The following is a 27,004-nucleotide window of genomic DNA, read 5'->3' on the forward strand; positions in this document are numbered from 1 at the left end:
TTTTGAGCACTTTGAGGGGTGCAGTTTTTAGAATGGTGTCAAGTTTGGGTATTTTCTGTCATGTACACCTGTCAAAGTGACTTTAAATGTGAGATGGTCCCTAAAAAAAAAATGGTTTTGTAAATTTAGTTGTAAAAATGAGAAATCGCTGGTCAATTTTTAACCCATATAACTTCCGAACACAAAAAAAAAAAATTGTTTCCAAAATTGTGCTGATGTAAAGTAGACATGTGGGAAATGTTGTTTATTAACTATTTTGTGTGAGATATCTCTCTGATATAAGAGCATAAAAATTCAAAGTTTGAAAATTGCAACATTTTAAATTTTTTTTGCCAGATATTCCATTTTTTTCATAAATATTCGCAAGTAATATCGAAGAAATGTTACCACTAACATGAAGTACAATATGTCACGAAAAAACAGTCTCAGAATCAGCAGGATCCGTTAAAATTGTAAAAATTGGCTCGGTCATTAAGTACCAAATTGGCTGTGTCACTAAGGGGTTAAAGACCAGTAAAGGCAAACTGCAATTAGTATAAACAACAAACGCACAAAAATAGCAGTCAAAAAGTCCCAAAGTGTATACATTTTATTAAATAGCATTATTAAAATCCAATAAATACATAAGTACCCTCAGTGGTCATCATGAGTAACAAACAAGGGATGATACGCTACAACACTCCTACATGGCATAACCCATAGGCCAGAATATTGCCGATATCTATGGTGCAATGATACAAATAGTATCAGTTAGTATTAATGGCAGAGGGAAAAAGAACCCAATAATACATACCTACTGCATGCAGGAGTGCAGAGCTGGCAGCCCACCCCGACGCGCGTTTCGGAGTAAAAAGAACTCCTTCCTCAGGGGGCACATGGATGCCAATGCAAAAGGTGTGTGTATTTATAGACCGCCAGATGAAAAAACGATGAAACGCTCACCTGTACGCCGCACCATCCATCACCACACGTGGCACCCGGCGCCTCCCCAATCTGTAAGCGTCGGGAACATGTGGGGCCCCACGTGACCAGATTTGGAAAGCTCATAAAGACATATCCAAAGCTACTTGCTGCTGTAATTGCTGTCAAAGGAGGCTCTACAAAGTACTGACTTTAGGGGGGTGATAGTTTTGCACACTGCAAATTTCAGCTATTTTGTCGCATTTTGTTTTTCGCTTCACCATAAAAAGAAAATCAAATGTTCACAGTTGTAGGCATGTTCTTTACATGAACTGATGCAAACTCTAAAGAAAAGGTTTGTAGGTAGCAAAACACTAAAAATATCAAAGGGGGAAATACTTTTGGAAGCCACTGTAAGTCATACCGAATCTTTTCTGACAACCTATGTATAATTCTGCTCAGCTTCTAATTCTCTACAATGCAGTCCATAGATTGGCCTGCATATACATACTGATGGGCTCCCTTTTAAAGGAAACCTGTCGCGAAAAAAAAAAAAAACGCTGTTAATCTGCAGGTTAATTGTGTTACTAACCTGCCCGGCACCTGCACTCTGCAAAACACTGCAGGGAGAAAATTAACTTTTATTCTCCCCCTCCAGCAGCGTTCTGGTTTTGGTCATGGAGGTGGGGGCACCTCTGCTTCAGTCATTGCTCTGAGTATACAGAGCGGCAGCTGTAACTGCACCCCCAGTCCTGACTGACACACCAGCTCTTCATTATGGACAAGCTTTCAGTCAGGGAGCGCAGTTACAGCCATTCGGTTGAGTGTCGGCATCGGGCAGGTTAGTAACACTATTAACCTGCAGGTTAACCCCATATGTGCAGGTTAATAGCGTTTTTTGTGGTGACAAGTTCTCCTTAAGGGGCCTCTGTTCCCCAGGATGTTGCTAACCGTTTTGGGCTCCTTTCAGTCATCTTGTGCATTTTTACAGCACCCTGAATGGGTATAATCAGTATACGGTGGTACTTGGCAGCTTAGATTTTTGGTTGTGTTTTTCTGATTTATTTTGCTTTCCTGAATGTCTAGTTTTATTTACCTTTTTTTTCCCCCAGCAATCCATGCAGATACCACCAACTCCTCTCCACACTAGCCGTGTCTTAAAGGAAGAAAAGGATTTGTGGGAAGATGTGAAGGTGAGAACATATGTTTTAAGGCTGAAGGGATGGGGTATATTTTCCTCTTGAAAGGGGCGTTTCTAATGAAAAATTGTACATTTTAATTAATAGATGTTGATAGAATAAGAAGTTCCTCAGTTGGATGTGTTAAAGGAAAAAAAAACTAAATAAAATGTTTCTGTGCTGAGAGAATCTTATAAATGTGCCTCTGCTGTGTCCGACCGTGCAGAGCTCCTGAACTTTATGGTCCAATCTTATAAATGTGCCTCTGCTGTGTCCGACCGTGCAGAGCTCCTGAACTTTATGGTCGTGCCATTCCATATCTTCTGGCCAGGGAAGGAAGCATATGTGAGTATCCTGACCACACAGCAGAGGCTCACAGTTGTTTCTGTGAGGTAACACATATTGTTGTCTGTTTTTATCACAACAGTGAGTGTTTATGCCATGTCTTCAGTCCTCTGAGCTCCTCCTAAATTAAATAGGTGATGTAGCTACTATGCCACTGACTTGCTTTATGATGATCTCACAGGACTGATGAAGCAGCGGAAACTCACTCCTTTGATTAAACTTCACAGGAAATGTGTACCTCCCTGAAGAAAGCATCTGTGAGCCTCTGCTGTGTGGTCAGTAGGCTATCTTGTGCTTCCCCCAACCTTTAGGAGGAACTATGGTATGTGCCTACCATGAAATGGAGCAGTTCCTACATGGTCAGACCTCACAAATAAGATATAAATATGCACCTGCTATGTACTAAGATTATCTCGGCACAGGAACTTTTTTTTTTAACATCCAATTATTTATTTCAAGATCTGTAAATTTAAAGGTACTTTACATAGAGATTGTCCCATGAGCAATGTCTGGTTGAAAATCTGATCCTTTGATGTAAAATTTTATTTTGGCAATTAAGTAGAAAAAAGAAAAAAAATCCCTTTGTGTATCACATTCACATATGCTCTCTAGTCTCGTTCTGGTATGACGTTCCACCAATTTTCATTACAGGAAGAGATGACTAGTGCCTTGGCCACAATGAGGGTCGATTATGAACAGATTAAGATAAAGAAAATTGAAGATGCCTCCAACCCACTTCTCCAGAAGAGGCGGAAGAAGATCACCCCTCATGTTGCCACTCATTGAGCGAACGCCTTGCCTCACTCTGCTCTAGAACTGTTGGTGCCACTTACACCAGCTCAGTGTTAGCTGTAAATGTGGTTTATAAGTGCCACTGTAATAATAGGGGAGAGGGCTGCAAGTCTACTGGATTGACGCCCGGCATGGGAAACCTCACGGTTTTCCGCCTTGCTACTCCATTTTTAGTCTGGAAGTTTTATTTTTGTTTTAATTTTTTTTTTTTTTTCCTCCTTTTCTGTTTTTAGAGAATATTCACAGTATATTTTATATATATATAAATATAAGTATTTTTCAATGGCAAAAGTGTTAGGCGACTGTTTTTGGAGACGAGGAGGAGTCTTTTGGCCTTAACATTAAGAAGTAATATGTACTTTGCGCCTCCTATTAAGAGGTGATGTTCATTATTTTATTTTTTTTTTCCCTGTGGGCAGTGGTACTGGGAATATGCAGCTCTGCGGAGTGCTTCAGAGTACTGTCGCTTAGTAAAGGTGTCGGACAGAGCTGCTTGGCCACTGTGCGTATTTAGCAGCGTTTTTTACAATTTGCCAGGTAGATTGCATCTTGTTCTGACCTGTGACAAAGGACTATATACGGTATATTATTTTCTTGTGCTCAGCATCACTTGACTTTGCCATGAAATCTCACCCCATCGTGTGTTTTAAGTGTGTAAATGCGTTGGAGCAAATTTTAATTTTCCAAACAATCACTGTATGTCTTTTTCAATACCAAATGGGTTTTCCTTGTTTATCGGCTTTAGCTATGTGTTCAGTGCCTGTATCTTCATCACATTGCCTTAAATGCAACAATATACAGACCTTAAAGGGGTTGTCCAGTGAAAGCAACTTATCACCTTTCTATACGAGGATGGGTGATAACTGGTGATGAGCGAATGTGCTCAGATATGGTGTTATCTGCCCTTGCGAGTGACGTTCGATGTCCCCGCGACTTCATGTGTGCGGCTGTCGAACAGCTGCGAGACATGCAGCCTCGGGGACTCGGACATATTATTCAAGAATGCCGAAGTCACTTGGTTAGCACCCGAGCATGCTCAGATAACACCTTATTTGAGCACGTTCACTCATCACTAGTGATAACTTATTGACCGGTGGGCATCCAGCTGCTGGGATCAACACTGATCGGTTTAGTGGGGCACTTTAATCCCTGACTAAGCACTTTTATTACCATTCTCTATGGGCCTGCTGGTGAAATCCGAGCTTAGCAGCCCCATAGGGTGTGAATGGAGCTGCAGTTAGCAATGCACCAGTGCTTCTCCATTCTAACCGGGAAAAGCGCCCCGTTCTGCCGATTGGTCCCAGCGGTCAGACACTCAACAATCAATGTCATCAGCTATCCTGTAGCTAGGTGGTAACTTTTTTCATGAGGGTGCCCCTGTCACATGACGGGGTTTCTTTTTTTTTTTTTGTGTGTGTGTATGGGCTACACAGATACATCCATCCAATCATGGCCTTATACTGCAACTTACATGGTAATTATGGTAAGAAAATAGATTTACCGGATGCATCTTTCAAAGACAATATTTTTTATTTTTTTCCCCCAACATTAAGGGTGGAAAAGTCTAAATATACTTTGACTTCCTTATTTGCCTGTGCCAGCCAAGACATTGGTGGCGCTAGCGCAGTCCTTTATTCAAATTCTAATCATATGAATGGAGATACTGTGCATAGTAAATGGACTAATAATTTTCAGAAGACCACGGTAACCTTTTATTTTTCATAAAAATGCCGTAATTAGGTGTTGGCAAAAGCCCATTGTTACAAACATCTCATAACGGTAGCGAAATATCCTGAGGTTTGCAAAAATGAAAGTCTGTTCTCCATCTGCAGCGTTCACATCTGATGGGCTGTTATATGGGCTGTGTGTCTGGAGTAACTGAAGGGGGATTATGGGGTAAGCTGTGTTACATTTTTGTAATTCCGTCTTTGCTCTAGTGTGTTCTGCAAATTTTAATTTTCCTGCTCTGTGTGATCTCCAGATTTTCACTGTTCTCTTGGAAGCAATATCTTTTTGGAAATTGTTGTAAAATTATAATTTTGTATGATCAAGTTGTTTTACTAAACAATTTTAATATTTGGAAACCCTGAGTGTTCAGTGCTTTGTTTCCATGTGCGTGTTTTCTTTCTCCAGTTAAAGACCGTTTGCAATTATTTCCTATTATGAAGCACTAACACACAGTGTGGTATTAGATGGTCATCCCCCCAGGTTGCAGTTTAAATACCCGACATCACACAATGTCTTAGGTTGTCAGTAAATATTGGTTTACAGAAGGGGCGGAAACTGTATGCTCTCCCTATGTTTGCATGGGTTTCAACCAAACTCCTTGTGGATGTTGCCCTCAGATTAAGTTGAACTAAGTCTTCAGATTAAAAACACTAAGTGACAGATTCCCCTTGTCTGAGAGCAGTATAATGTTGGGGCAGAGACCCTGATTCCAGCAATGTATTTACTGGGCTACTTGCTGCAGTTTTGCTAAAAATCCGTTTTACCTGCTGTAAATCTACCAGTTCTTTGAATGCTGAGCTCTGTGTAACCCCACCCACACCCCTGATTGGCTACTTTCTGTCTATGCACAGTGTACACAATGCTGCCAATCTGTGTTTTAGGTGTGGTTGTACTACATGACAGCAGGGTTACTAGTCTTCTAGTGATAAAACTGGACTCATAAAAGTGTTCGGATAGCACGAAACGACTAGTCCACTACGCTACCCGCTTCCCCCTGCAGCCATTTTTTTTTTTTTAAATCTTTTATGTGAAGTAATAAAGGATCAATCTAATGGGATGGTGAGTGCCGCTTTTTTTTCTCTGGTCATGCACATATGTGATGTGAATATTGCGATCCTTCCCAATTCATCCCTTTTACATGCCTCCTTGTTTTGGCGATCGGTAGTAGTCCCTTACGCATCGCAACTTCTGAAATGTATGCTTTAACATGACTAAGCTTAGTTTAAATTAAAAAAAAAAAAGTATAATCTTTGTTTAGCCATTTCCGTACATGTAACATGCATATATGTTGAGTGCCGATATGTGGAGCGAGCCCTGGAGGTGAGCCGGCATCTGTCTCCAGTGTAAGCGGCTATACTGCTGTGGCATTACCCCATAGATATCACTGTCAATCTCCGTGGCATTGAAATGGTTAGATCCTGGGGTACCGACCGTAAACTGCCAAGGATGTGTGCATAGCATACGGGGGCCTGAAGGGGTCTCATCTGCATTGCCGGTACTGTCGCGACATCATATGTGGAGAGACGACCCCTCCATGGGCAGCAAAGGTTGTAATTAGTGATGAGCGAACATGCTCAGATAACGTGTTATCCAGGCATCTTGGGCGTGCTCAAATAATAATATATTCGAGTCACTGCACCTATTGAACCACGTTCGCACGTTCAGTATTTGGTCAGTACTTTACCTCAGTATTTGTAAGCCAAAACCAGGAGAGGAACAATAGAAACACATCACCACTTCTGTATTTATCACCCACTCCTGGTTTTGTCTTGCAAATAATGATGTAACATACTGACCACATACTGAATGTGTGAACATGGCCTTGGACAACCGCAGCACATATGGGGATTGCCATCAAACGCATGTATTGTGCATGGCACTAATGAATTGGAGTACTCCCTGGAATTCAGATATTTCTACTTTTCAATGTAGACCGTTCTACTTTTCAATCTAATTCCCCTTGACTTCAGCACACATATTCCATTTCACCTCCATTGATCGGATGCCCTCAGAATAGAAGGAGACTTCTTGCTGCTGCAACCTGATTACTGCCTCTTGAATACCCTGTCATCAGGAATTCGTTGCCTTCACAGATTTCTTCAGGTTGTGAAATAGGAATTAATCACGGGGAGCCAAGTCTGGACTGTAAAGTGAATGGTTAAGCTCCATGAAGCTGCATTCCCTCATAACAGACATTGTAAGCTGATGAATTGTCGTGAAGCAGCAATACACCGACCAAGGACTCCCACAGTGTTTCTCTTTGGTTGCCTCATGTAATGCCTTCATGGTTGAAGCATAGGTATCTCCAATAATTGTGGTCTTGTGTGGAATGAATTTTCATAATAAAACTCCTGTTTGTATCCCATAAAACGTTTGCCATGATCTTTCCAGCTGACTGCTGGACCAAAACTTCTTTGGAGTTTGTGACCCCTTGTGCTTACGCTGCATAGACCTTTGTTAGGTCGCAGGATCTTGGTGGTGGACCCATGTTTTGCACCCTGATAATTTGAGAATAGAAGGATTTTTCTCTAAGCATGTCTAAATTATCTTTACTAAATTGCTGGCGACATGTTTTTTGCTCAAGTATCGGAACTCATTCGAGGCACCCACTGGGAACTCACTTGTGACCTCATCCAAACATCATGAATGGTACTGGAAACGTGCCATCTGAAATGCCTAATTCATGAGCAATAGCACTGACTTTGACCCGACTATCCTTCAAAATCAGGACCTCCACTATATGGTGCATTTCCCCTGAAGATTCTTCGACAGGTTGCCTGTAAACTGCTTGGCACAAAACTTTTCTTGATAGTAGGAAGGTGCATCATCACCATATACAGCAATTGTCCTTTTATGGATTTCTTCAAGCCTCTTTTCTTCTTTTTGTAAGCCATTTAATCACAGAACGAAGCTCCAGTTCCCTCATACTCACTGTAGAGCAGCATTGTACTGCACTTGCCATCCTGTCACTTCCAGTGCTTTCATCAGATTGAACTTCTACTGTCTCTGTAGCATGTTCAGACATATCTCAACTGCACAGATGAAAAGTACTAATACAAGTCTAAGGCTGGGTTCACACGGCGTCCGTTAGACGGACTACGTTACACAGCGGTGTAACGTAGTCTAACGCCGCCATTGACTCCAATGTCTGACGCATCACTAGCGCCCGCCCACAATGGGCGTGTGCTAGGGATGTGCCGTCATTGAGTGACGGACCCTGAGACGCGGGCTGCAGCGTTTCCGGGTCCGTCACTACTCGCGCAGATAGAGCTAGCAGATGCTCTATCTGCGCTAGCGTGCTGCCATACCGGCACCTACGTTTACAGCAGTCTGTTACCGTATGTGTTAAACGGGCTGCTATAAACGTAATGTGAAACCAGCCTAGGGCTCGTGGAAAAACATGGACAGCACACAGACGTCATCCATGTGCTGAAAAATGTGAAAAACAGATTGGCCAGATAGTCATCAGTGTGTAAACACGGACTCACGGTCCAAATATGCCATAAAATGGTGATGTCAGAATGAGGCCTTATAAAGTAAGCAAAGCAGCCTAAGGCCTCATTCACATGTCTGTATTTAAACACATACATGAAAAAATGTTACCGGTGTCAGTGTTCTGCATCAGTGGGTCATCTGTATGCCTGTATTTACCATCAGTGTGTCATCCTTGTGTCCATTTTCAGTGTCATTTGTGTGTCTGTTTCTACCATTAGTATTTTTCACGTATGGCTAAAATAATCCATTACAACGCTTCTACTGTACTTTAGGCTTCTTTCACACTAGCGACGTACCGACGCTAGCAGTGAATGCGCCGCACAACGGGGGCAGCGGATGCTGTTTTTCCACGCATCCGCTGCCCCATTGTGAGGTGCGGGGAGGTGGGGGCGGAGTTCCGGCCGCGCATGCGCGGTCGGAAATGGCAGTCCGTCGGCGGCAAACGTTACATGGAACGTTTTTTGCAGCCGACGGTCCGCCACAACACGGCGCAACCGTCACACGACGGTTGCGACGTGTGGCAATGCGTCGCAAATGCGTCGCTAATGTTAGTCGATGGTGAAAAAACGCATCCTGCAAGCTCTTTTGCAGGATGCGTTTTTTCGCCAAAACGACGCATTGCGACATATTGCAAAAAACGCTAGTGTGAAAGTAGCCTTACATTGATGCCTCCATGTGTTGTACGTGGTTTTCATGGACCCATAGATTTTTATTGGCCCTTGTCATCTGTGCTGCTGGGAGCAAACTGACATTTTGCCGTGTGTTTTGCACGGACACACGGTGCATGAAAAGACAGAATAGCCCCATAGACTACAATGGATACGTGAAAAATACTCCTAGAACATGTATGTGCAACATGGAGGTCCGAATGAGGCATAACAGGAATCTACGCATGGTCCTCAGAAGTCGCTGTGCTTATGTTAATGTGCCAGGATGGAGCTGTGATACAGACTGGTTCATGTGCAGATTCACTGCCATGGATCAGAGGGGAAAGCTGTGATTTATCTGGGTACGTCCATTGGTTCTAACTTTAATTGGACCTTGAACATGCGCATAGTTCTGTACAGGTGCATGTTCGTGGGTGGAGAGATCAGTCAGCTGTTATATGCAAGCTGCAGAGGAAGATTCCACAATTTACAGTTGTGGCCAAAAGTATTGACACCCCTGCAATTCTGTCAGATAATACTCAGTTTCTTCCTGAAAATGATTGCAATCACAAATTATTTGGTATTATTATCTTCATCTAATTTATCTTAAATGAAAAAAACACAAAAGAGAATGAAGCAAAAAGCAAAACATTGATCATTTCACACAAAACTCCAAAAATGGGCCAGACAAAAGTATTGGCACCCTCAACCTCATACTTGGTTGCACAACCTTTAGCCAAAATAACTGCGACCAACCGCTTCCGCTAACCATCAATGAGTTTCTTACAATGCTCTGCTGGAATTTTAGACCATTCTTCTCTGGCAAACTGCTCCAGGTCCCTGATATTTGAAGGGTGCCTTCTCCAAACTGCCATTTTTAGATCTCTCCACAGGTGTTCTATGGGATTCAGGTCTGGACTCATTGCTGGCCACTTTAGAAGTCTCCAGTGCTTTCTCTCAAACCATTTTCTAGTGCTTTTTGAAGTGTGTTTTGGGTCATTGTCCTGCTGGAAGACCCATGACCTCTGAGGGAGACCCAGCTTTCTCACGCTGGGCCCAACATTATGCTGCAACATTTGTTGGTAGTCTTCAGACTTCATAATGCCATGCACACGGTCAAGCAGTCCAGTGCCAGAGGCAGCAAAACAACCCCAAAACATCAGGGAACCTCCGCTATGTTTGACTGTAGGGACCGTGTTCATTTCTTTGAATGCCTCTTTTTTTTTCTCCTGTAAACTCTATGTTGAAGACTTTGCCCCAAAAGCTCTACTTTTGTCTCATCTGACCAGAGAACATTCTTCCAAAACGTTTTAGGCTTTTCAGGTAAGTTTTGGCAAACTCCAGCCTGGCTTTTTTATGTCTCGGGGTAAGAAGTGGGGTCTTCCTGGGTCTCCTACCATACAGTCCCTTTTCATTCAGATGCCGACGGATAGTACGGGTTGACACTGTTGTACCCTCGGACTGCAGGGCAGCTTGAACTTGTTTGGATGTTAGTCGAGGTTCTTTATCCAACATCCGCACAATCTTGCGTTGAAATCTCTTGTCAATTTTTCTTTTCCGTCCACATCTAGGGAGGTTAGCCACCGTGCCATGGGCTTTAACCCCTTACTGACCTCGGACGGGATAGTACGTCCGAGGTCAGCTCCCCTGCTTTGATGCAGGGCTCCGCGGTGAGCCCGCATCAAAGCCGGGACATGTCAGCTGTTTTGAACAGCTGACATGTGCCCGCAATAGGCGCGGGCAGAATCGCGATCTGTCCGCGCCTATTAACTAGTTAAATGCCGCTGTCAAACGCAGACAGCGGCATTTAACTACCGCATCCGGCCGGGCGGCCGGATATGATCGCATCGCCGACCCCCGTCACATGATCGGGGGTTAGCGATGCTTCAGAATAGTAACCATAGAGGTCCTTGAGACCTCTATGGTTACTGATCCCCGGCAGCTGTGAGCACCCTGTGGTCGGCGCTCACAGCACACCTGATTTTCTACTACATAGCAGCGAACAGCAGATCGCTGCTATGTAGCAGAGGCGATCGAGTTATGCCAGCTTCTAGCCTCCCATGGAGGCTATTGAAGCATGGCAAAAGTAAAAAAAAAATCAAACCTACACATATTTGGTATCGCCGCGTTCAGAATCGCCCGATCTATCAATAAAAAAAAAAAGCATTAACCTGATCGCTAAACGGCATAACGAGAAAAAAATTCGAAACCCCAGAAATACGTTTTTTTGGTCGCCGCGACATTGCATTAAAATGCAATAACGGGCGATCAAAAGAACGTATCTGCACCGAATTGAAATCATTAAAAATGCCAGCTCTGCACGCAAAAAATAAGCCATCAACTGACCCCAGATCATGAAAAATGGAGACGCTACGAATTTCGGAAAATGGCGCAATTTTATTTTATTTTTTCTAGCAAAGTTTGGAATTTTTTTTCACCACTTAGATAAAAAATAACCTAGTCATGTTAGGTGTCTATGAACTCGTACTGACCTGGAGAATCATAATGGCAGGTCAGTTTTAGCATTTAGTGAACCTAGCAAAAAAGCCAACCAAAAAACAATTGTGGGACTGCACTTTTTTTGCAATTTCACTGCACTTGGAATTTTTTTCCCATTTTCTAGTACACGACATGGTAAAACCAATGATGTCGTTCAAAAATGCAACTCGTCCCGCAAAAAATAAGCCCTCACATGGCCAAATTGACAGAAAAATAAAAAAGTTATGGCTCTGGGAAGGAGGGGAGCGAAAAATGAACACGGAAAAACGGAAAATCCCAAGGTCATGAAGGGGTTAAACTTCTTGATGACACTGCGCACGGTAGACACAGGAACATTCAGGTCTTTGGAGATGGACTTGTAGCCTTGAGATTGCTCATGCTTCCTCACAATTTGGTTTCTCAAGTCCTCAGACAGTTCTTTGGTCTTCTTTCTTTTCTCCATGCTCAATGTGGGACACACAAGGACACAGGACAGAGGTTGATTCAACTTTAATCCATGTCAGCTGGCTGCAAGTGTGATTTAGTTATTGCCAACACCTGTTAGGTGCCACAGGTAAGTTACAGGTGCTGTTAATTACACAAATTAGAGAAGCATCACATGATTTTTCGAACAGTGCCAATACTTTTGTCCACCCCCTTTTTTATGTTTGGTGTGGAATTATATCCAATCTGGCTTTAGGACAATTCTTTTTGTGTTTCTTCATTTAAGACAAATTAAATGAAGATAATACCAAAGAATTTGTGTTTCCAATCATTTTCAGGAAGGAACTAAGTATTATCTGACAGAATTGCAGGGGTGTCAATACTTTTGGCTACAACTGTATCATAAAAAAAACAATCGGCGATATCTTGTTTTCTAAAAAGAAAAAACACTTTGTACACTAACAACTGTGAGTGGTATTACTGAAGAGTGACAGCATTTTAGGAACCACAAATTGACCATTATTTGACAAGCAACTTAAAGTTAGACAGTATTCGCTTTTTGGGGTGTGCATAAGTGATCAACACTCAGACTCAATAACTACAGAGCTCCACATCTCCTCTGGCTTGCTTTGCCAGGAGCATCATGGCACATTTACATCGCCAGTCACATTGCCATGCTTGAGGAGTGGTCTGAGGTGATGGCACCACTGGACTCTTAGAGTAGTGGAGTGATGAATCATGCTTCTCTGTCTGGCAATCTGATGGATGAGTTTGGGTTTGGCTTATTCTGTAGAACATTGCCTACCCGACTGCATTGTGCCATCTAAAATTTGATGAAAAAAGGATAATACTGTGGGTTGGTTTTTTCAGGGGTTGGCCTAGACAAAGGTAGGGCTATCCCTGCCAGTTCGAAACCTAGGAACAGCTCACATTTATTATTTTTCTGTAGTCCTGAAAAAGTTGTGTTTTGATTAAATTTTACAAAAAAAAAATTATCCACAAACAACTGGATATCCTATCCCTATTTCTATCAGTGAGCAGGAGTAGTTATTCATCTAGGCTGAAGATTCGTGGGCTACATAAACGTGCGTGAGCTGAATCACACTTTGTTGGCCTAGGCACCTTAGTTTCAGTGAAAGGAAATCTTAATGCTTTAGCAAACCAAGACCTTTTGGATAATTGTATGTTTCAACTTTAGGAAAAAACTAGACTGTGACCCAAGACTTCACATCCAACATCTGTGTTTGACCTCACAAATGTTGTTCTGGATCAATAGGCAAACGTTATTGTGGAAAACCTTCCCAGAAGTGTGTTTTGGGTTTTTTTTGTTTTTTTTTCTGCAAAGGGTATATAGCTATACCAATAATGTTGTCCATATATTGTATATAAAAAAGAAAAAAGTTACGAAAGTTGTGTACAGCCTTTAGTGTTTTTGATTAAATTGTTCCTCTTGTGACACCTAAATCACCTCACCCTTGTAATACCTTTATTTCCTTCACGCAGACTTACGGTATCTTCCCCAACCACCTTTTTAATCATCCTCTGCTCCTTTGTGCAGTAATTTGCGTGTTCTGCACCATCCATTATGGTTTACAGTTTGCACTACTCCATTTCAATGACCTTTTTTTTTTTAGTAATTGCTGCCAAATGATGGATTACTCTAGTTAGATGTGCCATCATTAATTTATTAATAAGGAAACCGGGATGGTCCCATTGCTATAATTAAAACATCAATACATGGTTTCAAACTTTCCAACAATTTTTTTTTTCTCCCTAATAGATCTACATTGAAAAATAAAGTTTGTAAATGGTGTTCCGTAACATTTTACTAAAACAGTATTTGCAAGAAATAAAGATTGTTTCAAAGGTTAGATGTAGCCTGTACTAAGCATCAGAGTATCTCATTACAGTGTGAAGATCATGCAGTGACATGATACAGCAGGCTGCCCACAGTTCTGCCTTTTGTGAGTCTTGCACGCAGTTTTAGTATTTTAAGTCAAAGATACGAAGAACACAATATGATCAAGTGATCTTGATGAAGAATCTCACACTGCTATACCTATAATGTGTGGCACAAACAGTATTTTCCAGATGTACCTTACTGTAAGACACATCCCACTTCTTCAGGGGCCATTTTGTGGATGGGAGAGCTGTGTAGCATTGGAGGAAAGCTGCAAGAGGAGACTCTAATATATATTACATATTGTATATTGGTAAAGGCCAAAGGTTGCTTATTTCTGTTCTACAGGATCTGCCCTTCACAAATTACCCAATGGAGTGCAGTTCGTCCATAAATTCTGGAGAGTTTTATTAAGTTCTGAAGATTTCTCTTTACTTCTCAGCACTCCATCATCCTCAAGGTAATGGCCAAACCGTATCAACTATGTTCTGGAGCAACATGTTTGCAATTATGTGAAATCCAAACTTACTTTTGACACCGCATACTATACCTGCAAATCTTCTGGAAAACCCACCCTTTGTCCATGTGCAAAGTCTGAGTAAAGCTGATAGGACATCTAAACACAGGTTCATAAGAATTTTTAGTCTGCTTCTAATAAGGCTAAGAAGAAATTGACATCTGGATTAATTATCTGCAGGATGAAGTCTAGTTACAGTGGGGAAAATAAGTATTTGGTACGCTGCCAAATTTGAATGCTTTCCCACCTATAAAGAATGGAGAGGTGTGTAATTTTTCTTGGAGGCCCACTTCAACTGTGACAGCTAAAATCTTAAAAAAAAATTTTTTTTTTAAATCCAGAAAATCACATTGTATGATTTTTACATCATTAATTAGCATTTTATTGCATGAAATTAGTATTTGATACAATATAAAAACAGAAACCTTTGTCTGCAATTACAGAGATCAGACATTTCCTGTAGTTATTGACCCAGTTTGCACACACTGCAGTAGGGATTTTGGCCCACTTCTCCATACAGATCTTTGAAGTTTCACGGTGTCACTGGGCAACATTGAGTTTCAGCTCCCTCCAAAGCTTTTCTATTGGGTTCAGGTCTGGAGACTGACTAGGACACTCCAGGACCTTCTTTTGGTTCTTTGTCATGCTGGAAGACCCAGTCACGGCCTATCTTCAATACTCTTACTGAAGGGAGGAAGGAGATTTTTTTTACCAAAATCTCGCAATTCATGACCCCTTCCATTATCCCTTGAATATGGTGCAGTCGACCTGTCCCCTCTGCAGAAAAGTGCCCCCAAATTGTGATGTTTCCCCCACCATGCTTAACGGTTGACACTGTGTTCTTGGAGGTGTACTCATCCTTCTTCCTCCAAACACAGCGAATGGAGTTTATACCAAAAAGTTCTATTTTTGGACTCCTCTGACCTTATGACGTTCTTCCATGAGTGCAGAGTAGGAGGGCTTCTTAAACAAAAACTGAGGTCTGTGAGAGACCGAATTCTTGCTGGTTGGTGGGTGATCAAATACTAATTTCATACAAGAAAATGTCAATTATGTAAAAATCAATGTGATTTTCTGTTTAGTTTTTTTTTTTTAGATTGTCTCTCAAGTGTACCTACAATAAAAATTACAGACCTCTCCATTCTTTGTAGGTGGGAAAACTTGCAAAATCGGCAGTGTATCAAATACTTATTTTCCTCACTGTTTCTACTGAAAAATAATCATTTTAAGGAGCCTTCTTATAAGGTTGCTCCACATTTCTTTTCACTAAGCCATGATTTTGAAGCAGCTCAAGTGACTACATCACATTTGAAATTGTCACCTTCACATCGTAGTTCCATGTTTTGGTATATCCATATTTCACGTAACTTTTCCTATGAGTACTCAACACCTACTACTCTATGCCCCCATGACCTTTACCTCCCACTCACTCTGCCCAGACAGGTTTTTCTAAACCTATGTATGCTGTTGTGACGTGATGACATTTAGTGCATGGAGCCAGAGAACCTGGCACACAGGCATGTGTCGCCAAGGCCATCTCTCCAAAGAAAAACTAGCGACTGGGTGTCAAATCTGGTTTGGGGTGTAATGGATCATTCTCCAAATTTTTGTCCCAGTTACTCCCACTAACTATAACCTGTCCTCCAAACAAAACCATGTGGAATTGTTTGAAAGCTTTACGGTGGTTTATTATTCTACCTTATCCCTCCCTAGAAATTATTTCAGTATCTGCCTGAGACCCTTTTAGTGCACCATTGATTCCATGGTGCTGTACACGAGAAGGGTTTTCATATAAGATAGAAATATAATATATATGGTTGGCAAACTAAGGGTATGTGTCCACGGTCAGTAAACGCTGCGTGTTTGACGCTGCAGCGTCAAACACGCAGCGTCCAGATGTTCCAGCATAGTGGAGGGGATTTTTTGAAATCCCGTGTCCACTATGCGTGGAAACCCGCACGCGGCGGGCCTGCGACTCCGGACATGCTGCGCGTCTTTTCAGATCGCAGCATGTCCGTACACCTTGCGGGGACGCAGCGTCCCCGCAAGGAATAACACAGGGCCCTATGGGAGGGGGGCGATGATCCCGGATGTGTACAGTTAACACATCCGGCATCATCGCGTCCAAAAAGGGGGCGGGGCTTAGCGCCGAGCGGCTTCGCCGCTCCGGCGATACCGCCGGCCATCCTGAACGTGGACACGCAGCCTAACAATGACAGACTGGTACAGACGGGAGAGAGCGATGCCCATGTGGCCTTACATTCTACATGATTTTCATGCACATGTTCTAACATGCATTGTATTCTTTGTGCCTTTTCACATGTTCATTTTTTTCCCCCTGAACCGATGGACTGCAAGAAAAAAAGGAGCATGTCCAAATTGAAGAACAAAATCGCCAATTGTAATGCTGTTTCAAATGGATGCACATGCATGACATCCGCGTTGCACCTGCATTCTGACATCTGATTTCGATCTTTTGTTTAGAATCTGCTTCACTCCACTTTTTTTACATTGTTTGTGAATGTGGTTTGTTTAAACTCTGTGTATTTCCATAGCTCTTGACTTGTAAGGTCTGATTCATTGAGATTTTGTCTTTCCTTTCGGGAATAATGGGGCATTTAGACGTTCTGGTTTCAGCCAACAATGAACCTTAACCAAGAATCGATTGACTATATGTGAGTTGATCAGCTCTCGTTTTCTGATGATCGTTAATACAATTGTTCTGTTTCCATATATCATGTTATCTGCAGCACATCCCTCTTTACACTGTGCCCTGTTCTGCCAATAATGATGACGTCCTTACCGGCTTAAAAGATTTAGTCTTGTTGCTCTGGCACCCTCAACTTTGTGCTTAAGGCGAGTTGACAGACAGCTAAACTCTTTCCTATCGAGGGGGTCCTTTACAACTGTTATTAATGGGATAGTGTAAAACTATAAGAAAAAATGAAAGTACTCAGTAAAAGGCATACAACATATCTAAATACATAGCATTATGTATGGTACAGGGCATTCACCATGGACCCTCTCCTGGCTATTAATATCTGCCCTCAGTCACTGGCTTTACCACTCTGGCGGAGAAAATTGCACGGGAGCCCACGCCAATTTTTTCCGCGATTTAACCCTTTATTTTACAAGATACAGCACCCAAATTTTGCACATACACACTACTAATATTAGTAGTGTGGAATATGCAAAAAAAAAAGGGATATGAGATGGTTTACTGTATGTAAACCATGTCTCATATCATGTCGTGTTTGTGAAGGAGAAATGAAAAGCTGGCAATTGAATTACCGGCTTTTCACATATCTCGCGCTGAATTAAATATAAATACAGTGTATATATATATATATATATATATATATATATATATATATATATATATATATATATATATATACACTCACCGGCCACTTTATTAGGTACACCTGTCCAACTTCTTGTTAACACTTAATTTCTAATCAGCCAATCACATGGCGGCAACTCAGTGCATTTAGGCATGTAGACATGGTTAAGACAATCTCCTGCAGTTCAAACCGAGCATCAGTATGGGGAAGAAAGGTGATTTGAGTGCCTTTGAACGTGGCATGGTTGTTGGTGCCAGAAGGGCTGGTCTGAGTATTTCAGAAACTGCTGATCTACTGGGATTTTCACGCACAACCATCTCTAGGGTTTACAGAGAATGGTCCGAAAAAGAAAAAAAATCCAGTGAGCGGCAGTTCTGTGGGCGGAAATGCCTTGTTGATGCCAGAGGTCAGAGGAGAATGGGCAGACTGGTTCGAGCTGATAGAAAGGCAACAGTGACTCAAATCGCCACCCGTTACAACCAAGGTAGGCCTAAGAGCATCTCTGAACGCACAGTGCGTCGAACTTTGAGGCAGATGGGCTACAGCAGCAGAAGACCACACCGGGTACCACTCCTTTCAGCTAAGAACAGGAAACTGAGGCTACAATTTGTACAAGCTCATCGAAATTGGACAGTAGAAGATTGGAAAAACGTTGCTTGGTCTGATGAGTCTCGATTTCTGCTGCGACATTCGGATGGTAGGGTCAGAATTTGGCGTAAACAACATGAAAGCATGGATCCATCCTGCCTTGTATGGAGCATCTTTGGGATGTGCAGCCGACAAATCTGCGGCAACTGTGTGATGCCATCATGTCAATATGGACCAAAATCTCTGAGGAATGCTTCCAGCACCTTGTTGAATCTATGCCACGAAGAATTGAGGCAGTTCTGAAGGCAAAAGGGGGTCCAACCCATTACTAGCATGGTGTACCTAATAAAGTGGCCGGTGAGTGTATATATGTGTCTCAATGACATATATATAACTGTATATATGTTTTAACGAACATTTGAGCACATAAATCCATTAGATGTCGGTTTTGCAAGCCTGCGAGAAAATATCGCAGTACGGATGCCATACGGATTACATACGGAGGATGCCATGCACAAAATATGCTGCCACACCCTGCCTACGGATGACATACGGATCACTATTTTGGGAACATTTCTGCGTATTACGGCCGTAAAAAACGGACCATATTTTCATACGCTGAGTGTGATGCCGGCCTTATACACCAGCTTCCTGACTTAAACCATTTGATGATTTACCTCATAGCATAAAGCTTCATGCACGCAGCACTGCTTTCTCCCCAGCCATGTTCGCAGGCCATGCTGCCCTGTACACAGAACTATACCTAGAGAACTGAGGAAAGGTCAATCTCTTGAGATCACACCAGCTGGAAGATTATGTTGATGAAAATGCTATTTCTCTACAAAATCAAGTGATTAACAAAAGTGTGGTTTTCTACCCAACTGCCGTTTGGCTTTAAAGTGGTTTCCATTCCACTTTCCATTCATATTGATGAGCGAATATACTCATTACTCGAGATTTCCCGAGCATGCTCGGGGGTCCTCCGAGTATTTTTTAGTGCTCGGAGTTTTAGTTTTTCTTGCCACAGCTGAATGATTTACATCTGTTAGCCAGCATAAGTACATGTGGGGATTCCCTAGCAACCAGGCAACCCCCACATGTACTTATGCTGGCTAACAGATGTAAATCATTCAGCTGCGGCAAGAAAAACTAAATCTCTGAGCACTAGAAAATAAGCGGAGGACCCCCGAGCATGCTCGAGAAATCTTGAGTAACGAGTATATTCGCTCATCACTAATTAGGACTCATTCAGACTCTTGTTTTTCTTGTTCCATTTGTGTTTTTCATGAAGATAATTTGTATCTAGTATAGTTTATGGGGCCGGTCAAATGTCCAATGTTTTTTAGATATTTTAGGTGAAGTATCGAAACTGCGGCTTCTGCACATAAAAAACACTGATTTTCAGCTAAATAATTTGCGCTTATTTTAATATGATATTTGTGCAGCTTTGACCTGACGAAAGTGTTCACATTCCTTCCATTATACCACTAGGTGGAGCCAGAGTTTGACTAATGCAGCACCCAATGCTGGCAGCCATAATAATAATACTCTTTATTTTTATATAGCGCTAACATATTCCGCAGCGCTTTACAGTTTGCACACGTTATCATAAGCTCTTCATTCCAGTGCAAGCAGAAATCAACTCAAAAAACGTAATGCATCCTAGTAGCATGTGATCCACTCTAGTATCAGCAGAGGCAGCTGGCGCTCCATCAGCTGGAAGATTTTATTTTCAGTGTGCTACAACTAAAAAAGACAAAAACATAAAATCCCTTTCATCGACTGTACATCTGAAACTCGTATAGTGATCTAACACTCTTGCAGACTCCTGTTAATGTAAAAACACCTTGGTCAAATGGGAGTAGTGCTGGTACCAAGTGCAACAAAAAAGGGAGTTGACAGTATGCAAAATGTAACTACAACTGTAGAAAAAAATCCCTAGATGGTAGTGATTAACCCCTTCACGACTGATGACGTATATTTACTTCATCAGCCGTGTCCCTGCTTTGGATGTGGGCTCTGAAGCTGAGCCCACATCTTTCTCTGCACTTGATGGCTGATTTAAATTTGAGTTCATTAGATTTCCTTGAAATTGTCTGTGAAATTCACTTCACATTGAATAAACTTGGAGCAAATTGAAACCTTCATAGAATGTCAACAGAACAGGTGCATATGAGATTGTTCAGCAGGAAGCGCCAAACGTTTCCTTCATTTATGGGAAGATGTAGTCCCAGTGGATAGTCCAATATTCCATGCAAATGGCCTCTTCAAAGAGGAGTGCATTACACTATATGGAGTGCTTTATACTATATAGAGGCCTATGGGGAGTCCATTACACTATATAGAGGCCTATATGGAGTGTTTTATACTATATAGAAGCCTATGGGGAGTGCATTGCACTATAGAGAGGCCTATATAGAGTGCTTTATACTATATAGGCCTATGGGGAGTGCATTATACTATATGGAGGCATATATATGGTGTGCTTTATATTATATAGAGGCCTATGGGGAGTGCATTACACTGTATAGAGGCCTATATGGAGTACTTTTTACTATATAGAGGCCTATGAGGAGAGCATTATACTATATGGAGGCCTATGGGGAATGCATTCTACTACATAGAGGCCTCCTATGGGGAGTGCTTTATACTATATGGATTCCAATGGGGAGTGCATTATACTGTATGGAGGACTATGTGGAGTCCTTCATACTGTATAGTGGCCTATAAGCAGTGTATTATAGTGTATGGAGGACTATGGGGAGTGCATTAGACTTGGAGATAGCTTGACACTATGAGGTATAGGTTGTTTCCAGGTCACAGCAGCAGAGCTTCCTACCGCACATGCTCACAGGCACTTGCCTGTTATGGACCTGGTGGTTAGGTGCACCTGGAATGACCTGATGGTTAAACTAAGAAACAGGACAAGCTCTGAGAAGTGGGAACTCTGCTGACCGCAATCCTAATCCTATAACACACACACTAGAAATAGCTGTGGAGCGTACCTAACTCTCCCTAGACGCCTCTTGACAGCCTAAGAGCTAACTACCCCTAAAGATAGGAAAATAAGCCTTTCCTTGCCTCAGAGAAAATTCCCCAAAGGTAAAGGAAGCCCCCCACATATATTAACTGTGAGTTAAGAGGAAAGTCACAAACACAGGGATGAAACGGGTTTCAGCAAAGGAGGCCAGACTTACTAAATAGACTGAGGATAGGAAAGGAATCTATGCGGTCAGCACAAAAATCTACAAAAAGCCACGCAGAGTGTGCAAAAAGACCCCCGCACCAACTCACGGTGCGGAGGTGCCACTCTGCAACCCAGAGCTTCCAGCTAGCAAGGCAATATCATGTTAGCAAGCTGGACTAGAACTTAGCAAGTACTAAGAAATATATATTCAGTACACAATGAACAACAAATGAACTAGCAGGGACTTAGCTTCTGCTGGAGTAGACAGGTCATCAGAAAGATCCGAGAGAGATCTGAACCAGTGCAGATACATTGACAGCTGGCATGGAGTAACGATCTGAGTGGAGTTAAATAGAGAAACCAGCCTAGCCGCAAACGAAGGCAGCTGAGGAAGGAACCTCAGAACCAGCAGTTCCACTCACAGCCACCAGAGGGAGTCCACGGACAGAACTCGCCGAAGTACCATTCATGACCACAGGAGGGAGTTCGAGAACGGAATTCACAACAGTACCCCCCCTTGAGGAGGGGTCACCGAACCCACACCAGAGCCCCCGGGCCGATCAGGACGAGCCAAATGAAAGGCATGAACCAACTCGGCCGCATGGACATTGGAGGCAAAAACCCAGGAATTATCCTCCTGACCATAGCCCTTCCATTTGACCAGGTACTGAAGTTTCCGTCTCGAAATACGAGAATCCAAAATCTTCTCCACCACATACTCCAACTCCCCCCTCGACCAACACCGGAGCAGGAGGGTCAACAGAGGGAACCATAGGCGCCACATATCTCCGCAACAATGACCTATGGAACACATTATGGATGGCAAAAGAAGCTGGAAGGGCCAAAAGAAACGACACAGGATTGAGAATTTCAGAAATCTTATAAGGACCAATGAAACGAGGCTTAAACTTAGGAGAAGAAACCTTCGTAGGAACATAACGAGATGATAACCAAACCAAATCCCCAACACGAAGTCGGGGACCAACACGGCAACGGCGGTTAGCGAAACGTTGAGCCTTCTCTTGGGACAAGGTCAAATTGTCCACCACATGAGTCCAAATTTGTTGCAACCTGTCCACCACAGAATCTACACCAGGACAGTCCGAAGGCTCAACCTGCCCTGAAGAAAAACGAGGATGAAAACCAAAATTACAAAAAAAAGGCGAAACCAAAGTAGCCGAACTGGCCCGATTATTAAGGGCGAACTCAGCCAATGGCAAGAAGGTCACCCAATCATCCTGATCAGCAGAAACAAAGCATCTCAGATAGGTCTCCAAAGTCTGATTAGTTCGTTCGGTTTGGCCATTTGTCTGAGGATGGAAAGCCGAAGAGAAAGACAAATCAATGCCCATCTTAGCACAAAAGGACCGCCAAAACCTTGAAACAAACTGGGAACCTCTGTCCGACACGATGTTCTCCGGAATGCCATGCAAACGAACCACATGCTGGAAAAATAGTGGAACCAAATCAGAGGAGGAAGGCAATTTAGGCAAGGGTACCAAATGGACCATCTTAGAGAAGCGATCACAAACCACCCAGATGACCGACATCCTTTGAGAGACGGAGATCTGAAATAAAATCCATGGAAACATGCGTCCAAGGCCTTTTCGGGACTGGCAAGGGCAAAAGTAACCCACTGGCATGAGAACAGCAGGGCTTGGCCCGAGCACAAGTCCCACAGGACTGCACAAAAGAACGCACATCCCGTGACAAGGAAGGCCACCAAAAGGACCTAGCCACCAAATCTCTGGTACCAAAAATCCCAGGATGACCAGCCAACACCGAACAATGAATCTCAGAGATAACTCTACTAGTCCATCTATCAGGGACAAACAGTTTCTCTGCTGGACAACGGTCAGGTCTATCAGCCTGAAACTCCGGCAGCACCCGCCGCAAATCAGGTGAGATGGCAGACAGAATTACCCCCTCTTTGAGAATACCAGCCGGCTCAGGAACTCCCGGGGAATCAGGCACAAAACTCCTTGAAAGGGCATCGGCCTTCACATTCTTAGAACCCGGAAGGTATGAAACCACAAAATTGAAACGGGAGAAAAACAGCGACCATCGAGCCTGTCTAGGATTCATCCGCTTAGCAGACTCGAGATAAGTCAGATTCTTGTGATCAATTAAGACCACTACGCGATGCTTGGCTCCCTCAAGCCAATGTCGCCACTCGTCGAACGCCCACTTCATAGCCAACAACTCCCGATTGCCAACATCATAATTACGCTCAGCAGGCGAAAACTTTCTAGAAAAGAAAGCACATGGCTTCATCACAGAGCCATCAGAACATCTTTGAGACAAAACAGCCCCTGCTCCAATCTCAGAAGCATCAACCTCGACCTGAAAAGGGAGCGAAACATCTGGCTGACACAACACAGGGGCCGAAGAGAAACGACGTTTCAACTCCCGAAAAGCCTCAATGGCCGCAGAGGACCAATTCACCACATCAGCACCTTTCTTGGTCAAATCAGTCAACGGTTTAACAACACTAGAAAAATTAGCGATGAAGCGACGGTAAAAATTAGCAAAGCCCAGGAATTTCTGAAGGCTCTTCACAGATGTAGGCTGAGTCCAATCATAAATGGCCTGAACTTTAACAGGATCCATCTCGATAGTAGAAGGGGAAAAAATGAAGCCCAAAAAGGAAACCTTCTGAACTCCAAAGAGACATTTAGACCCCTTCACAAACAAAGAATTAGCACGAAGGACCTGGAACACCATTCTGACCTGCTTCACATGAGACTCCCAATCATCCGAAAAGACCAAAATATCATCCAAATATACAATAATGAATCTATCCAAATACTTTCGGAAGATGTCATGCATAAAGGACTGAAACACAGATGGAGCATTAGAAAGCCCGAATGGCATCACCAGGTACTCAAAATGGCCCTCGGGCGTATTAAATGCTGTTTTCCATTCATCGCCCTGTTTAATACGCACAAGATTATACGCCCCTCGAAGATCTATCTTGGTGAACCAACTAGCCCCCTTAATCTGAGCAAACAAATCAGACAGTAGAGGCAAAGGGTACTGAAATTTGACCGTGATTTTATTGAGAAGGCGGTAATCTATACAAGGTCTCAGAGAACCATCCTTCTTGGCCACAAAAAAGAACCCTGCTCCCAACGGTGACGACGACGGGCGAATATGCCCTTTCTCCAAGGACTCCTTTATATAACTCCGCATAGCGGCGTGTTCCGGCACAGATAAATTGAAAAGCCGTCCCTTAGGAAATTTACTACCAGGAATCAAATTAATAGCACAATCACAATCCCTATGAGGAGGTAGGGCACTGGATTTGGGCTCATCAAATACATCTCGGTAATCCGACAAAAACTCAGGGACTTCAGAAGGAGTAGAAGGAGAAATTGACAACAACGGAACGTCACCATGTACCCCTTGACAACACCAACTGGACACAGACATCGATTTCCAATCCAATACTGGATTATGGACCTGTAGCCATGGCAAACCCAACACGACCACATCATGCAAATTATGCAACACCAAAAAGCGAATATCTTCCTGATGTGCAGGAGCCATGCACATGGTCAACTGAGTCCAGTACTGAGGTTTATTCTTGGCCAAAGGCGTAGCATCAATTCCCCTTAATGGAATAGGATACTGCAAGGGCTCCAAGAAAAAACCACAGCGCCTGGCAAACTCCAAGTCCATCAAATTCAGGGCAGCGCCTGAGTCCACAAATGCCATAACAGAGTAGGAAGACAAAGAGCAAATCAGAGTAACGGACAAAAGAAATTTAGGCTGTACAGTACCAATGGTGACAGACCTAGCGAACCGCTTAGTGCGCTTAGGAAAATCAGAGATAGCATGAGTGGAGTCACCACAGTAAAAACACAGCCCATTCTGACATCTGTGTTCTTGCCATTCAGCTCTGGTCAAAGTCCTATCACATTGCATAGGCTCAGGCCTCTGCTCAGAGGATACCGCCAAATGGCGCACAACCTTGCGTTCACGCAAGCGCCGATCGATCTGAATGGCCAAGGACATTGATTCATTCAGACCAGCAGGCGTGGGAAACCCCACCATAACATCCTTAAGGGCTTCAGAAAGACCTTTTCTGAAAATTGCTGCAAGGGCACACTCATTCCATTGAGTAAGCACAGACCACTTTCTAAACTTCTGGCAATATACCTCCGCTTCATCCTGACCCTGACACAAAGCCAGCAAGATTTTCTCAGCCTGATCCACAGAGTTAAGTTCGTCATAAAGCAATCCAAGCGCCAGAAAAAACGCATCTACATTAAGCAATGCAGGATCTCCTGGCGCAAGGGAGAATGCCCAGTCTTGAGGGTCGCCACGTAACAAAGAAATAATGATTTTTACTTGCTGAATGGGGTCACCAGAGGAGCGGGGTTTCAAAGCAAGAAACAGTCTACAATTATTTTTGAAATTCAGAAATTTAGATCTATCCCCAGAAAACAAATCAGGAATTGGAATTCTAGGCTCTAACATAGGATTCTGAACTACATAATCTTGAATGTTTTGTACCCTTGCAGTGAGTTGATCAACACAAGAGGACAGACCTTGAATGTCCATATCTACACCTGAGTCCTGAACCACCCAGAGGTTAAGGGGAAAAGAAAGACAAAACACACTGCAAAGAAAAAAAAATGGTCTCAGAACTTCTCTTATCCCTCTATTGAGATGCATTAACACTTTGTGGGCCAGCTGTACTGTTATGGACCTGGTGGTTAGGTGCACCTGGAATGACCTGATGGTTAAACTAAAAAACAGGACAAGCTCTGAGAAGTGGGAACTCTGCTGACCGCAATCCTAATCCTATAACACACACACTAGAAATAGCTGTGGAGCGTACCTAACTCTCCCTAGACGCCTCTTCACAGCCTAATAGCTAACTACCCCTAAAGATAGGAAAATAAGCCTTTCCTTGCCTCAGAGAAAATTCCCCAAAGGTAAAGGAAGCCCCCCACATATATTAACTGTGAGTTAAGAGGAAAGTCACAAACACAGGGATGAAACAGGTTTCAGCAAAGGAGGCCAGACTTACTAAATAGACTGAGGATAGGAAAGGAATCTATGCGGTCAGCACAAAAATCTACAAAAAGCCACGCAGAGTGTGCAAAAAGACCCCCGCACCGACTCACGGTGCGGAGGTGCCACTCTGCAACCCAGAGCTTCCAGCTAGCAAGACAATATCATGTTAGCAAGCTGGACTAGAACTTAGCAAGTACTAAGAAATATATCTTCAGTACACAATGAACAACAAATGAACTAGCAGGGACTTAGCTTCTGCTGGAGTAGACAGGTCATCAGAAAGATCCAAGAGAGATCTGAACCAGTGCAGATACATTGACAGCTGGCATGGAGTAACGATCTGAGTGGAGTTAAATAGAGAAACCAGCCTAGCCGCAAACGAAGGCAGCTGAGGAAGGAACCTCAGAACCAGCAGTTCCACTCACAGCCACCAGAG

At 43.0% G+C, this 27,004-nt stretch overlaps 1 protein-coding gene across 1 annotated transcript in view; it reads left to right on the forward strand.

Annotated features, from left to right (window-relative positions):
• The window catches only part of MAPKAPK2 (MAPK activated protein kinase 2), a 70,980-nt gene extending 65,681 nt beyond the window's left edge, over positions 1–5,299 (forward strand). Inside the window, exons 9-10 of the mRNA XM_077295168.1 lie at positions 2,013–2,093; positions 3,075–5,299. Of these exons, the coding sequence (XP_077151283.1) occupies positions 2,013–2,093; positions 3,075–3,209 (216 nt within the window). The 3' untranslated portion in view covers positions 3,210–5,299. The remainder of the gene's footprint in view (positions 1–2,012; positions 2,094–3,074) is intronic.
• The last annotated feature ends 21,705 nt before the right edge of the window (positions 5,300–27,004 follow it).

Source organism: Ranitomeya variabilis, chromosome 3 (assembly GCF_051348905.1).
Source record: "Ranitomeya variabilis isolate aRanVar5 chromosome 3, aRanVar5.hap1, whole genome shotgun sequence".
Lineage (NCBI taxonomy): Eukaryota > Metazoa > Chordata > Amphibia > Anura > Dendrobatidae > Ranitomeya > Ranitomeya variabilis.